Source organism: Anas acuta, chromosome 4, assembly GCF_963932015.1.
Source record: "Anas acuta chromosome 4, bAnaAcu1.1, whole genome shotgun sequence".
In the NCBI taxonomy this organism is placed as follows: domain Eukaryota; kingdom Metazoa; phylum Chordata; class Aves; order Anseriformes; family Anatidae; genus Anas; species Anas acuta.
Window position 1 is genome coordinate 65,561,418 of NC_088982.1, and position 16,180 is coordinate 65,577,597.

The following is a 16,180-nucleotide window of genomic DNA, read 5'->3' on the forward strand; positions in this document are numbered from 1 at the left end:
ATTACTACAAGTGCACAATATTCATTGTTTAAAAGGTGCAGTAAATCCACCTGGCCACTAAATGGCACTATTTCCTTTTTAGAGTCAAAACCAGAGGAAAGGTTCTTAATCAAGGTAGAGAGATAATATACAAATGTATATAGGCTTATTATCAAGTCTCAAAATTATTGCTTGCCAATAGGAGGAAAGTGGTTTATTTATTCAATCTTTGCTTTGAAGTTGCTATGACTAGTACAATCTGAAAAGACTGATTAATTTGTAAAGGGTTTGGGTCTTGCATTGGCTTTGTAGGTTTGCAACAGTGAGTATGTGATGAACTTCATGTTTAACACAAAAGAAGAGAACTCGTTAGGAATTTTGAATTACTCCCTATTGCTGAATTTTCTGATGTTTAACAAGATAGTAGAGCATATCTAAGGCAAGCCTGCGTTGAGTTCTGGCTATTCTGCTTCCAGTACCAGTCTATCTGCATGGTGCTTCGTTGTCCTGTGGTAGCCTGCTCTGAAGTATTTCACTTGCATTACATGTCCGTGCCAATCTAATGGTCAGATAACAGACCAGAGTACAGATAACATGCTGAGCAGTTAGCAGAGGAAAATGTATTTTAAAGAAATTAAAAACATGGGTCTTTATTTTTTATTTTCTAATACATGGTTCTTTTATGACACGAGCAAGCTCTATGGGGCTGCAATGTAAAATTCTGTATCAGATCTGAAAATGGCAGGAAGAGGAAAAATGATTTCGATAATTTTCTTATGGAAAACGTCCTCCAAGATACTTCTGAACATCCTGAAGTTATTTCACTGCTCAAATAATTAGAAAGTTGTTTACAGGTCAGGTTATCTGAAGCAACTCTGTCACATGCTTGCTGTGTGACCTTGAGCAACCAACTACTATGACTTTTGTAGTTAAATAAAGGCTCAGTTCATCATGTTTGGTCGCCCAAACAGCAAAGTGATTATACTTTGCATAGTTGTACTTGTAATGAACCTTGAAATACATATGTAACACACATATTTCAAAAAGGTATTTGTCTTAATTTTAAACTTACCTAAAGACAGACATCCACTGGATTTATGTTTATGTTACACCTTCTTGTCTTACTCAAGGAGGTTTTCAATTTGCTTGGGACTTTTTGCCACACAGGATGAGAAGGTGAGATGGTAACCAAGTTGAGCCTGACCTCAATGCCACTTATGTAGAACCAAGTTTGAGCTGGGCATTTTTGCAAGGGCAACACATTGCTGTTTTGCTATGATCCAAAATGCTACTTCAGTGGTCTAGTGATAATCTGCATTCCTTGTTTCTAGGGTTATTATCCTGCATTTGGCTCTATTTAAACATGGTTTGTTAGAATCCCCTTGTTTAATGTCTTTTCAAGACCTGCGTGTCCTGTTTGTCATTTTGACCCTGACCCTTTTTAGTATAGTAGTTATAGCATAGTAGTAATCTACTCATATTTTAATTTACTTGTATTTAAAGTGCAATATATTGCCCTCAAAACTTGCTTAGACTTCAAGCATTAGGGTTGTTTTTTTTTTCTTTTTTCTTTTTTTCTTTTAATATTTAAGATTTTTCGAGGAAGTGAAAAAGTTAGTGGAATAATCAATTGTTTTATTGCTTTTCAGATGGATGCATATATTTTGCTTGGCATATGCTTTATCTCCTTCATTGATGTTTGGCTAGCATTCTGTACTTCTGAAAATCAATTGGAAAAAATATGCTGTTATTTTGACTGTTAATTGGAAGAACTCAGCAAATCACTTGCAACTCTGGCACAACACTGAGCTCTGTTGTTCAAAGTTTCACATCAGGGCTATAACACCTCACTTTTGGAAGAACCAAAGCATGTGCTTGTGCCACATGCCAGATCAGATGACCATAATAGTTTCATTTGGCTGTGAAATCTAGTAAATTTACACCCTCAAGAATAAAACAAAAACAAAACAAAAACTATCCACCTTCGAGAGGGGAAAGGTGTGAAATATTTTCTTTGCACTTTATAAGAAATATGGAAGATATATGCCGTGAGAAAAGCGAGGGCATTTTTGTTATGGATCCTCCACTTGTTTCAATGTCTGATGTAAATTTCCGATACATAGCATAGGGGTGGCTCCTGTGAAAGAATGAGTAAGTTTGGTGTAGCTATGACAAATGTGCTGCTATGGGGGCTGCTCACTGGGTTGCTTGTCACAGAGGTTGACAAGGGCTGTCATTTTGCGACTTGGAAGATGTACAGCTCTACTGGCAGTTATACCTACATTTCTGCTAGCAGGTACTGATACGGTTATAACAGAAAGCCAAACAGCCTTGTACTCTTGCAAAACAAAAGTATCTCACATCATTTTCCTGGTGAGCTTTTGTTTTTTGAAACTGCAAGTAGAACTGACATTGTGGCTTTATTTAATAACTTATCTTGGGAAATTGGGCTTGTAGAAGTTTATTTGTGTATTAATTGTTTAATGTCTTGTGACAACAGCCCTTCCATACAAACAACAGTAAATTAATCTTGCTTGCCTTGTCAGTCTTTATTTCAGCAAGAACAAGAATGATAGGTGAAGCCAAGAGACTATGCTCCTAAAAATGCTTACCGTGGAGCTTTGACAGTTTTACTTGTGGTAAGTGACAGTCAAGGATATTGTTGTTAGAGTAGACGTTCCTTCAGGGGCTTTTATTGTGCCTACAGAAAAGCCCTGCAGGTCTTTTCATATTCCTCCTTTCAAGATACCAGCTGCTCCTGCTTCTCTTCTTCTTTTCTTGAAGGCATCACACAGCTTACATAAAAGCTCAAACCCAGAAGTGATCACAAAACTGAAGTGAAACCATCTTTTTTTTATTTATTTTTTTAATCTGAAAATGGAAGCAGCTGGTACTTATGGCTGGTAAAATCACTGTTAGGGTTTTCTCTGTGTTCTTTGAAAAAAAAGAGGCAAGGGTTTCCCAGTTTCTAGTATCTTGTGACAATTACCAGAGGGTGGCTTTATTCTTCTATATAAAATTGGCACTTTTTATAGTATCTTTTTTCCATTCCTTCTGGAAAAGCAGATGCTTTGGCTATCCATTTTTCTTGTGTCATCCACAACTGTGGTGTTTTTCTGTCTTATTTCCCAGTGATAGCCACTGGTTGACTCTTGCAGGCAGCCTTCTCCTTTGCAGTCACAATGTTTTCCATAAAGGACCAAGGAGGCTGAGGGCACTCTGCGTCATATAGCATCTGCAGGTTCAATTTACTCATAGGGTTCCTGCAGCTTCATCTGTTGCTTCAGCTGATGAGCCAGATGAATTTGCCATTGATAGCTGCAAGGTAAAGACCATTAACTTAAGCCCCTTGACTGAGATGTCAGATGTGGTGATGCTTTGTCCTACATTTGCCACAGGCTGAGTGTGCTCTCACAGGCATGTATTGAGCTCAGCTGGCATGAAATGACTCTTTTAAGCTGCAGAAACTCAATGGTAGGTGGGATCCTGGCCTAAATCCATTGCATCCTATACTTCCCGAGGGCCTAATCCAGGAAAGTTTCTAGTGAAATGATCATTTTAGACCTTGTGCTGCAGTTACCAGTCCTGCTCACTGATCACTCATAGCCAGCAGTTCTCATCAGACCTGCTGGTGGGGCTGGAAGATCATGTTGGAACCCAGGTTGTGTTGTTTGAATTCTTTGAGTTAGTATTTTGAAATAGATGGATGTTTTGCTTTTTAGAGGTTATCAGGCAGTATGTGTGAGTCCTGTCCTCTTGGCAGGATAGAAGACTTTAAATTATTTTCATCCCTTCATAGCCTTTGCTTAGCTCTAAAAACAGATCTCAGAGCTAATACTTTGCTCTTTCTGATGCCATGTAAATGTATATTTTTGTTCAGACTTGCTTATAGGCCAAGCACCATGAATGTTCTACCATCAGAGGAGGTCTGGGTGAATATCTTTTGCCCCATAAACCTGTCCGAAGTCACTTAGAGCAGCACATTGGGCAGGCACATATTCATTATGTTTGGTAACTCCAGCATGTTGGATCCTGGGTTCATTTCTTTAATCTTTGATATTATTATTATCAGGAAATGTGATTCATTGCCAACTATTACCATATATATACCACATATATATATATATACACACAAATTATTCATTTAGAATGACTCAGTAAGATAGCTTTTAGGAAATTACAGTTTTTAGTTATTGTGGTGTTCTCATTTATTCAAGTTCCCACTAACTTGCATTCCTATATTTTATCTAAGTGTAGCATAATAGCCTCTTAAAGGCATTGTATTTAAATGCACATATATCTACCTATACATATATATTTTACAAAGGTTTTACTGTTCTCTACAGAAAAAGTATTTAACCAGTTATGTTCAAAGTCTCTCCATAAATAAACCATTGTACTTATTTGGACCACATCTTGATTATTACCATACCTCCTAGACTGAATGACTAAGCCCCTCCTTTTTTTTCAAATGGATATTCATACCTTCCAATTACGCAACTTCCTGCAATTTGTCAGAATTAGACATTATTATTTGGGCTCAAATCATTAGTGTTTCATCACAACCTTTTACTCACTTATGCACATGCTATTTATTCATGTCCATGTCATAAAAAGTCACATACTGCAGTGCTAAAAATATAAGCATGTGACATCATTCTGACTGATGATGTGTTGCCAAAAGCTAATGAAATTTGGTTGCTGTTTTAAACCTCCTAATGTTGCACTAAAACACTGCTTTTTGATACTGAGAAGTAATAACAACCTACTGAAAATAGAATATGCTTTTATTTTATACTCTGAAGATTATTTTTTTCTTCAATTCCTGTGTAGGATGTGTGGAACAATATTAGCTTTAAGTAATTCACTATGAATAAAAAGTTTTAGAAGCAGCCTCAAGCATAAATAGGTCTACTTTAAATGTTTTAGGTATGGAGTAGCCACAGTTGAAAAACTAGCCTACTTTATTTCCTGTGAATACTATTATAGTTTCTCCCAGTGCTGCTACAGTGATCCATCATGGCAGGGTTTACCACAAAAGAGTGTTGTTTGCAGAGAGGGTAACAAGGTGGTCAGGCATACAGAACAGATTTTATATGGGAGCAGACTCGGATTCTGCAACATGTAAAAGAGAGGACTAGCAAAGCATCCAAAAGAAGTGTTTGAAATCATGAGTGGAAAGTGAAGGGAGGAACTATGCATTGTCTTCTCCAGTACTAACACCGAGGAAGTCAAAGGTAGGTAGTTGGTGGCAAGTTTAAAATGGACTTTAGAAATTCCTTCATGTAACCTATAGTTCAGCTTTGGAATTGTACAGGATGTTGTGGTTGGTTAAAATTGTGCAAGTGCAGAAGTAATGGAACAAATTCGTAACATCCAGAAGGATTTAGTAAATACAGACAGAACCCCTTTGGTTAAGCAAGTCTGCAAGTCATTGTAAGCTCAAGGAGGATGCTTGAGAAGACTGAAATAGGAGTGAAGGTGCTGCACTTTCCTTCTTAAAAGAGAGACCAGGCTACAATCATTCTGTCAATGCAATGTGCTTAACAGGGAATATATGGGAAGTTGGCCATCAGTGTCACCGTTACATAGGTGATTATCATATCAGTCACTTACTATTTCAGCAAGGTCCATAGGTGACCATGGACATGGCCTTCCACAAAATATTGACAGTAAAAGAAGCATTCTAAACATTAGCATCAACAGAAGCAATATTAGCTGCTTCTTATAGTTTAATTTCTTATGCACAGAGAATGAGTCAGAAGGCACAAATAGCATATATGGCTATTACCCTATTATTACAGTGGCTTGTAACAATAAACAAACTTGGGCTACAAATGCAAGGATGCAGATAATCACTAGAGCACTGCTGTAGTGTCTTAGAAGAATTTCCTGGCTTCTGATTAATGCTGTGCTATGTAACCTTCACAACTGGGTGCCAGTATAGATAGCACAAAGCAGATAGGTGTATGCAGCCTTTGTGAATACCACAAAAGAGCAAGGACACATACGGACCTGGTAGAATGTAATTCATTTGCCTGTAATGGCCCTGTAATTGTCTCTATTACAAAATTTCTTATTGTGACTGCACTGTGTTTAAGAATTGGGCCTGTGGTTTTATTGCAGAATTATTACAGTAAGCCCATTGGGGACTGTGAACATATAGTCTCATTCTCTAAAGTATTCATCTGGCCAATATTTTGAAATGCAGCTGTTTCTAAGGGACAAGAGGCACTAGAATAAGTGTAGAACTAATAACAAAATAGAGATCCATTTAGTTTCTTTTCCCAAATGCCATCATCAAATCCAGAATCAAGAAGCAGCAAAATTAAGCTTTTTTATTATTATTATGTTTTTTATTTCTTATTTTATATATATATATATGGGGTTTTGGGGCAAAAATGGCTTTCACGCAAAGTTCCTTGACCTTTTGTGTTGCTTTAAGTAGACTGAGAACTTTAAAGTTTAAATGCTTAAAGGTTAAAAACTAAAGAAATAAAATATTTTGTTGTGTTTCTGAGGGTAAGAAACATATGGGCAGTGTGAAAATGAAATCATATGCATGGTTTTGTTGAAATGTTTAATGCCAGTGATGTTTGGAGTTGGCAAAGAAATAGGCCTGAATAATGGTTCTTTCTTTGAGCCCACTGAACAGATTGAGAATACGAGTGGACACATCTGTGCGGTGAGAAGGGTGATAGTAAAGTGGCTAACCACATTGTTACTGGATTCACCACAACTAATAAACTGCATTTAAAGACCTTCTCTTATAAACTATTCATAGAGTCAGCAGTTTTCATGGGAAATTAGCTTGAGTTTCAGGTTTTAAATGCTCCTCTTTTAAATGCTCTTCCCTCAGCTCTTCATTCGTCCTCCAAAGTGGACTAAGTTGCTGAGGAAATTTATAGTAGCCACTCGATTTCCTTTTTATTTGGTTGTTGGCTTGTTTGTTTGCTTTTGTTCAGTTTTTAGCAAAACCTGGAAGGAGTATATCATGATTCTTTGTCCTCCCATATTTGCTCTATCTGAAGAACCTACACATAGGTGGGATCTTGCAGTTCTTCCTTACCCTTTGTTCAGAGCACCTCAGCTCATTTCCTGAGCCTCATCATGGCAAAGCTAAGCTAAAAAAACAGTATGCAAAAATGCAAATGCCTCCACTGGGAGTTGGTGCTCTACAGTAATTACAACATATTTTCTGGCGTTTGGTGGTTAAAAGGAATGTGCAATTAGATACTTTGGATACAGATGTTGCTCCTCTATGTTTCAGTCCCCTGTCTCTTACACTGGAATCTGTAATTTACATTTCAGGGGAATGTATGTACCGCCTTGTATGTACCTGCTCCTGGCAGGGTGCTTGGTGTTTTACCAAAGCAGATGTTTTCTTTCTGTAAAATAGCACTTGTTTCCAGACCTGATCTGTTTATTGAATGATTTCAGATTATTATTCTAAACTTTATAGTTGCATGTGTAAATACTTGAATTGTCAGAATAAGTGTCTAGCTCTTAAATCCAGAAATACTTTAGAGATTTTTTTAAGTCCTGCATCATGAATGCCTTACGCTTCATTGCACGCTGCATATAAACGATTCCCTTCTGTCTTCTCTAAACAGGTAGTACTTACTGTTAATTTCATCAAACATTCTCTTATATCTTGTGTCAAGGGAGAAGGGAGACTTATTTTTCATAGTCAGTATTAATAGCCAGATTTTCTCTCTACTCTCTTTAGGAGAAAAATAATAATAATAATAAAAAAAAAAAAAAGGACAATTAATTAGTGTTTGAATAGTTGCTGGAAATGAACCCCCTAGACCTTAATATCTTTTTGTTCTCAAGAGATATATATTATATTTAGTAGCTGTTGAAGGCTACTTTGGGGGAATTTTTTTATTTTATTTTTTTTACTGGTTGGTCAAAAGTAGAAGAAAAGTAGAAGAAAACTGCTTAAAAATAGTCATTCTCATTGTTCTCAAAAGAAATAATCAAGGAAAAAAGTTTATTTTTCTTCTCCAGATGAAAAAATATATATATATATTTTGATAGTAAGTGATGTTCTGGGACTGTTTAAACCAGCTAGGATCAGTCAAAGCAAACACTGCTAGTGATTAATAGAAGAGGGACTTTAAAAACATTTGGCAATGGAAAAAAACAGTGTGTTGAAGTATAAATTGAAGAATCCAGGGAGGACTTATGTACGTTTGAAGGCAGTCCTGATTTCTTAGAACAGTATTATATGAAACTAAACCATTTTTTTTTCTTTTTCTGTAGAGTTGTCTTATAAGATTTACAGTCAGCATGTACCTTTTATTTCTTTAAGGGAAATATGTTAGTTAAAGATATTACATAGTAAAGATGTTCCCCAATTGTATTATTTCACTATAATTATTGTCTGGCTCTTTTAATAGTTGAATTGTGAATAAAGGAGATGCAGTGGTACTAGAAAATACCATCTCACTTGCATGTGAATTACCCATTTTTTTCAGCAGATGTTCCCCGTATAACATATTCTGACTTAATATTAGTTTATTAAAGTTAAAGGAATTGCTCCAGGTAGTATGAAGTTATCTGATTGTCTTCTAGCTGATTTCTTGTACCATTTTTTTTCCAGTTTCAGAGGTATGCAGCAAAAAATGTGATAATGAACCTCTGTCTAAAATATATAATTAAAATTTATGTACCATTGTAAAAATGCAGCACATATGTGGAGATTTTTTCTTTATTGGAGTAGTGGAAATTGTGTACCTTGACTTCAGTAAGGTTTATAATGCTCTCTCTTAGAGGGAAGCTGTTGATGTATGGGCTGGATGAGCAGACAGTGAGGTGGACTGAGAACTGGCCAGTCCCAGAGGGTGGTGATCAATGTTAGAAAGTCTCATTGGAGGCCAGTAGCTAGCAGGGTACCAAGGGGGGTCAAAACTGGGTCCAGTTCTGTTTAATGTCTTCATTAATGTGCTGGGTGATGGGGGCAGTATGTACCTTCAGCAAATGTGCAGATGACACGCAACTGGGAGAGAGTGGTGATAAGCCAGAGGGTTTTGCTGTCATCCAGAGGGACCTGGACAGACTGGAGAAACAACAGGCTGAGAGGAATCTTATGAAATTCAACAAGGGGAAGTGCAGAATTGTGCACCTGGGGAGGATCAACCCTGGGGAGTTACGGAGAGAAAAAAAAAAAAAAAAAAAGGCACCAGTGCATGCTAGAGACCAGTCAGCTGGAAGGTCTCTTTGCAGAGAAGGTTCTGGAGGTCCTGGTGGACACCAATATGACCAAGAGCCAGCAATGTGCCCTTGTGGCAAAGAATGCCAATGGTATTCTGGACTTTAGCAGGAGCAGTGGTCAAGGAAGGTGATCCTTCCCCTCTACTTAGCACTGGTGAGGCCACACCTAGAGTGCTGGGACCAGTTCTGGGCTTCCTCAGCACAAGAGAGACATGGAAATACTAAACAGAGCCTACTAAATGTCTACTAAGATGATGACAGGATTGGAATATTTCTCCTATGAAAGGAATGGGATTGTTCAGCCTAGAGAAGGCCAGATGACTTCCAGAGGTCCCTTCCAACCTCAACCTCAACCATTTTTTGATTCTGTGAATCTGTGAATCCGAGGTTGCTACTTTATTGTAGAAATTGTTTGGAAACAAAACAGTAGTTATTTTTCCTCCCCTGAAAATTGAGTAAAGTAAAATTGAGGTTTCATAATAATCTGGTCAAGCTAGAGGTAATGAATGCATCACGAACTTTTCTCCAATGAAGCCACTGTTAATTACAAATAAATGATAACTTAAATTTTCCAGTCTCTTATTGGCAGATGTATGCACATTGTATATATTTTTTGGTTATGTCATCTGTGGAGCAAACTATTGGCCACTGTGAACAAGGAAGCTGGGCTTTGGTTTTAGGGTGACATATACAAATGTAGCAGCAGCTCAGCCTCAGGAGGCCATTTTTATTACCACTTCAGTATCTTTTGTAGCATATGAAAAGTAAAGTGCTGAACGCTGACAGACATCCTATACAGTACACAGAACATGGACACAGAACATCAGCTGCTTTGGGAATGTGTTATAAATGCAGAGGCACCTGTATTATCATTTTAATATTTGTGATTTGATTAAGCATGTCTCACTTCACTTACTACATACTATAGGCAAGGGGCATAGTTTTTATTCATAGGCTGAAGAAAACTGCTTTGTTTTATACAGCAAAGAGTTAGGGAAAATAGGAGAACAAGATGAATGACTATAAGCAGGAGTTATGGAAACTTCCTACTCAATACCCAAGAATACAATTAAAATTACCTGGAAAAATCCTCAGTAAAAAAAAACAAAAACAAAACAAAAACAAACAAACAAACAAACAAAAACAAACAAACAAACAAACAAAGATTTAAGCATCATCAATACTATTGAAAATGATGAAAAAGTAATGATTAGAAAATACAAATTAAAAGATGCAGGAACGAGCTATATAAATACACCATTCCCACGTTTAAAGTACCCATTTTCCTTTTTTGTCCATTAGCAGTAGTGCTAGAGGAAGAATTAACTTTCACACTCACTTCAGGAATAATGTAGTAGACTGGGGCAGCAAACTACAGACTCTGATAATTAAAAAAAATACTTTTCTCTGTTTTTCTTAACAATTTGTGTGGCATGGGTAAATTTCTAAAGCTCTGTCTGGTTGTTGAAATAACCATTGGACACTTGAGAGTATTTACGATTAGAAAGGGTAATCCCTTAGTGTATTGGGTTGATATTCTGAGGCTTGTAGTATTTGGGTACTCTAAGAGATTCAGATTAATGAAGAGAGAATATGTAGAAATCACTAATTGTCTTTTGGGGGGATAATGTAGCCCATCGGTACATAGGAAAATAAACTGGTAGGTAAGAAGCTACACTTAAGAGAAGTTTGAAGTGACACATGGAAATGGTTTCCTTAAGTAAATGTGTGCCCATCCCTATCAGTGTTAAAAATGAGTTAGTCTGCATTCAAGCACATTGTCATTATTTTAATGAACATTATGAACAGATAATAAGAGAATGCACTCCAGTAGATAAAAATTAAATACTGTCACTATTTCATGACATTTTAGTTAATTATACTATTCCCATAATGACTTATAACTGTGTGCACAGAGTCTTGAGATAAAAGAGAGGAGTCACAGTGGTTTTGAAAAGCCATACCAAAGTATATCTCTGTTTAGAATGGGAGGATAATTAATTCCATGAACATGGATCACCAGATGACCTGGGTTTTTCTTCAGCTGTAAATCAGGGGATTATACAATCCCTATGTAGCATTAATTACTAAACAAAAGAAATTTCAGAATGTTATTCATTCATGAAATTTTTATAAAGGATAGGAGACTAGTGGTGTCATCTTTTTTACTTGGGGTTTTCTGTTTTATTTTTCTTTGTTAACTGCTTTGATGGACAGTGGATGATCCTACTCTGTGATGCTTTCGTAGTCCCTAGGCCTTTTGCAAGTTCTAAATTAATGACTAGATAGTTAAGTGGTATCACAATTTTTCTTCTAAAGAAAACAATTACATTTGCTTCATCCTTTACTCCCCCTTTTTATCAGCATTTCAGGTTAAAATGCAGGTCCTGAATTTCAATACCACCCTTTGATAAAGCTATGTTTTTACATTTCCTCAACTCTAAATCAAGAGTTAAATAGATATAAATGTCTTTATTTGAACATGTTTAGTCATTGACTGTAAGTAGAAGATACTACTTCGTACATTACTTGGTGTCTACCAAATTGCACCTTGCCAATACATTGCCTGCTGGTTGTACAGAATCACAGAATAATTTATTTTGGAAAAGACCTCTAAGATCATCAAGTCCAAATGTTAACCTAGTACTGCCACATCTACCACTAAACCATGTCCCTAAGACAACATCTACACGTCTTTTGAATACCTCCAGGGATGGTGAGTCAATTACTTCCCTGGACAGCCTGTTCTAATGCCTCACAACCCTTTGATGCAGTTGTAGAGAATGTAATGATAAGGTCTCCCCGAGTCTCCTTTTCTCTTGGCTAAATAATCTCAGTTCCCTCAACTTCTCCTCATAAGAGGAGCTCTCTAGCTTGGATATAGAATATTTCATCTTCCTCTTCATCCAGGTTGGTTGGTGAATAAGAGTCTCACTGTGACATCTGCCTCGTTGGCCTTCTCCCTGATTCTTTTCTATAAACACTCAAACACGTTGTCACCAGTATTAAGCTCTAGACAATCGAAACACTCCTTAACATACAGAACTACCCCACCACCTCTCCTTCCTAGCCTGTCCCTTCTGAAGAGTTTGTAGACATCCATTGCAGCACTCAGTCATGTGAGTCATCCCACCATGTTTCTGCTATGGCAACTATGTCTTAGCCCTCCTGCTGTGCAGTGGCTTCCAGCTCCTCTTGTTTCTTGCCCATGCTGCATGCATTGGTGTAGATGCACTTCAGTTGGCCTAGCAATTCTGTCACCTTTTTTGGAGGAGAAGCCCTAATTCCTTTGTGACCTTCCTCAGGCACTTACATGATTTCTAGCCCCTCAGTATCTGTTGTGCCTTTGCTGTTGCCTGGCTCTCCATGCCCTATCTCTACTGAGGTGTCAGGCCAAGGGACTTTGCTAACCCAGCATTCCACAACCACTGGCTTACTGCCCTCAGGCTTATCTCTAGCAAGCCTGTTTTTATCCCTTTCCCCCTTCAAATCTAGTTTAAAGACCTTTTAGGTCTTAAAGACGGTTTATGTATTTTTCTAGATTAAAGGCCTTTAAAGGCCCTGCTGCCTCCTGAGCAAAGGTCCTTTTCCCCTTTTGAGACAGGTGAAGCCTGTCCGTTGCCAGCAGGCCTAGTGTCGTATAAAATGACCCACGATTAAAAAAAAAATAAAATTTCTGCCAGTGACATGAGGCTCTGTTGTGGGTTTATGTGGCAGGGTTTTGGTAGCAGGGGGGCATAGGGGTGGCTTCTGTGAGAAGAATCTAGAAGCTGCTCCACTGGTGAGGGCCCCACTGCTGACCAGAGCCGGGCCAATAAGCAGTGTTGTTTGCACCTCTGTGAGAGCAGATTTAAGAAAGAGAAAAAAATGCTGCCACACAGCAGCTGGGAGAGTGAGAGGAGTGAGAAACAGCCTTGCAGGAGCCAAGGTCAGTGAAGAAGGAGGGGGAGAGGTGCTCCAGGCGCCGGAGCAGAAGTCCCCTGCGGCCTGTGGTGAGGACCATGGTGAAGCAGGATGTCCCCCTGCAGCCCATGGAGTACCACGGTGGAGCAGGGTTCCACGCTGCAGCCCGTGGAGGAGACCACGGTGGAGCAGATGGACCTGCACTGATGGAGGCTGCCGCCTGTGGAAGACCCCTGCCAGAACAGATTCTGGTCTGGACCTGTACCTGTGGAGAGGAGCCCATGCAGGAGCAGGTGACCTGGCAGGAGCTGCTGCCCGTGGGGGACCCAGGTTGGAGCAGTTTGCTCCTGAGGGATGGACCTTGTGGTACGGACCCATATCTGGAGCAGTTCTGGAAGAGCTGCTGCTTGTGGGAAGCCCCCACAGATTCAGATTGGGAAGGACGGCACCCAGTGGGAGGGATCCCGCGATGCAGGGGCAGAGAGTGACCGTGAAGAAGTGGTGGAGACGAAGACTGACCACAACCCACATTTCCCTGTTCCCCTGCACCACTCGGGGGGGGGGAGGAGGTAGAAGAGGGTGGATGGGGGAAGGTGTTTTTGGTTTCTTTCCCTTGTTTCTCTAGCTTGTTAGTAATAGACAATAAATCTGTCTCTCTACTCTGAGTCTGTTTTGCCTGTCGGTTTAACGATCTCCCTATCCTTATCTCAACCCTTTGCACTGTATTTTCTCCCCATTCCTCTTTGAGGAGAGGGAGTGAGAGAGCGGCCATGGTGGAACTTGGCTGCCCACCTGAGTAAAACCACCACAGGCTCAGAGCCAGATAATTGATCTGTTGCCTCTTTATTTTTCTCTCTTCAATATTCCCTGCAACCGGAGTGAGGCAAAATAGTGTGATAAAAATCACTTGGTAGATGGTATCAACATAGTAGGATAAAAAATGAGAAAAAAATGGTTTTCTTCTTACTTTGTAGTTCAGCGTATTTTACATTATTTCCCTCCTTCATTTTGTATGTAGGAAACTAACGTATATCCCACTTGTGTATCTGTAGGCAATATAGCAAGTTGTCTGTGGGTGTGACCATGTTTAGGAGATGGATGTTTGTGATAATAACTATGTTGTGAGTAACACTGGTTCCAAAACAAAGAAGATAATGTTTCAATCCTGGTCATCTAATGCGTCTATTCATGGGCAACTTGCACATTAATAATTAAACATATAGGCATAAACAGTCCTGGAGGGCATACAATGTATTAAGTGTGATTACATGCACTCCGCAAAAATATTTTCTTCCTGGAATCAGACCATACTCAGGATGTTTGCTAAACATCCTGCTGTTTGCTAAATGGCTCAGAATTGCTCTGAAAACTGGAAGCCCTTGGGACATTTCGGACCTTTGTGCAAATATCCAAGCATGGTCTGCCCTGTTCTTAAAAATCTACTCCCTACCTGCCTTAAAGTACCAGGTACTGCTCCAGGGTATGTTTTGGGCATGCAGTATATTTTGATGCACACTGAGTTCATGCTGAATGTAATTTGAGTAAAACTCAGGGTAAAATGCCATGATTAGTTGTTCTGGATTGGCATCCAGTCAAGGCAATATGAATGAAGTTTTACTCCAGTTTTACTTCTCTTGTAAGTATAAGTTTTGCAAAAGGTATGTTGTCTGAGGAAGCATATGATTGTGGAGGACAGAAGGTTAGAATGTCATCAGAAACAAGTTGTCCATTGATGTCACCATTCAATATCCCCAGCTATCACAACCTTGCACAAATGTTTGTAGTTGTAAAATAGGTTCTTTCTAGCTTTGAATTCTTGAGAATTTGTGACCATGTATGTTATTGGCCGTGTATGTGCGCATGTACACCCTATAAAATAATTCCTATGTTAAACATATAAAATATCATGTGACTTTCTTCTTAAAAGATGAATTACCACGTTTCCTCTAACTTACATATGACATATAACAGTACCATAAATATATAAGTGTGTGGTTTGGGCTCAAAAGTATACCTTAGCTGTGCTGAAACTCTGTACCTTCAAAACAAGTAGCAATGAGTGGCGGCTGCCAAAGTGCTAAATTACTCGTGACACTTGCAATTGAGATTTTAGAATACATATAACTTAAATACAGCTATCTGTTTGGAGGTCAGGTACTTCTAGTATTCATTCATCAGTGCTAATTGAGCCAGATGTTCAGCTGAAATACATCATCATTCTTCTAGCTCTAAATATCATGAGTCATATCAACCAGCACAATAATGCATAAATAATTTGTATTAATGGAAAAACACATGAATCAAAATATCATATGTTACTCCTAGACCATTTGGATTTGGCCTTTTTGGATTAAAGTGTGGGATGTAATGGTTGAGTACAAAAAATCACCAGTTTCTCAAAAATAGTTTATTACAAAGTCTAAAATTTTTAAAGATGGGAGGTTTATTTGAAAATCCTCCTTAATCTCCACTCTGGTTTTTGATTTGTGAAGAAAAAAGGAAGTGCAAAATATGATGCTAGGACATACTGTTCCTTTTAAGGACTCAGCCAGCCAATGAGATAGAGCAGAGTGACATCTTGTGCTAGGTGAAACTTAGAATGATGATGGACATATCAACCCATGGGAAATAAAAGTGCCAAGCAAACAGTTAGGAAACAATGAAGTTTTCAGATGACAGCATTGAAGTTTGGAGAATCATTTGCATTTTTCTTTATCACGATATGACTTGATTATAATATATATATATTTATTTAAACATTTAAAATATACACTGAGATTAACACTGAAATTTTTATCTTTGCAGTTTGCCGGGAAGACTCATACCAGTCAATAGTCTCATGTGCTGCTGTAGTACTTACCCCTGTAGAGACGACAGTGGATACAAGCAAAAAAGAACGGACAATAATGCCTGATGTGTCTAAACCGTGAGTTATTCAAATAACATGATTTTTTACAAATACAGTGTAAACATCAGGCCAGATTCATTCTCATGGATATGCATATACACCTCCTTTCTGTTTCACAAGGGGTTATATCTGCATTTCCAAAAGCAGAACTTGGCCTGAGGCTAAGCTGGT

The 16,180-nt window shown here is 38.4% G+C and overlaps 1 protein-coding gene across 7 annotated transcripts in view; it reads left to right on the forward strand.

Moving 5' to 3' along the window:
* Positions 1–16,180, forward strand: part of CCSER1 (coiled-coil serine rich protein 1) — a 664,709-nt gene that overhangs the window by 175,224 nt on the left and 473,305 nt on the right. For all 7 annotated transcript variants that reach the window (XM_068681709.1, XM_068681707.1, XM_068681710.1 and 4 more), the window contains exon 5: positions 15,907–16,027. In XM_068681709.1, the coding sequence (XP_068537810.1) occupies positions 15,907–16,027 (121 nt within the window). The remainder of the gene's footprint in view (positions 1–15,906; positions 16,028–16,180) is intronic.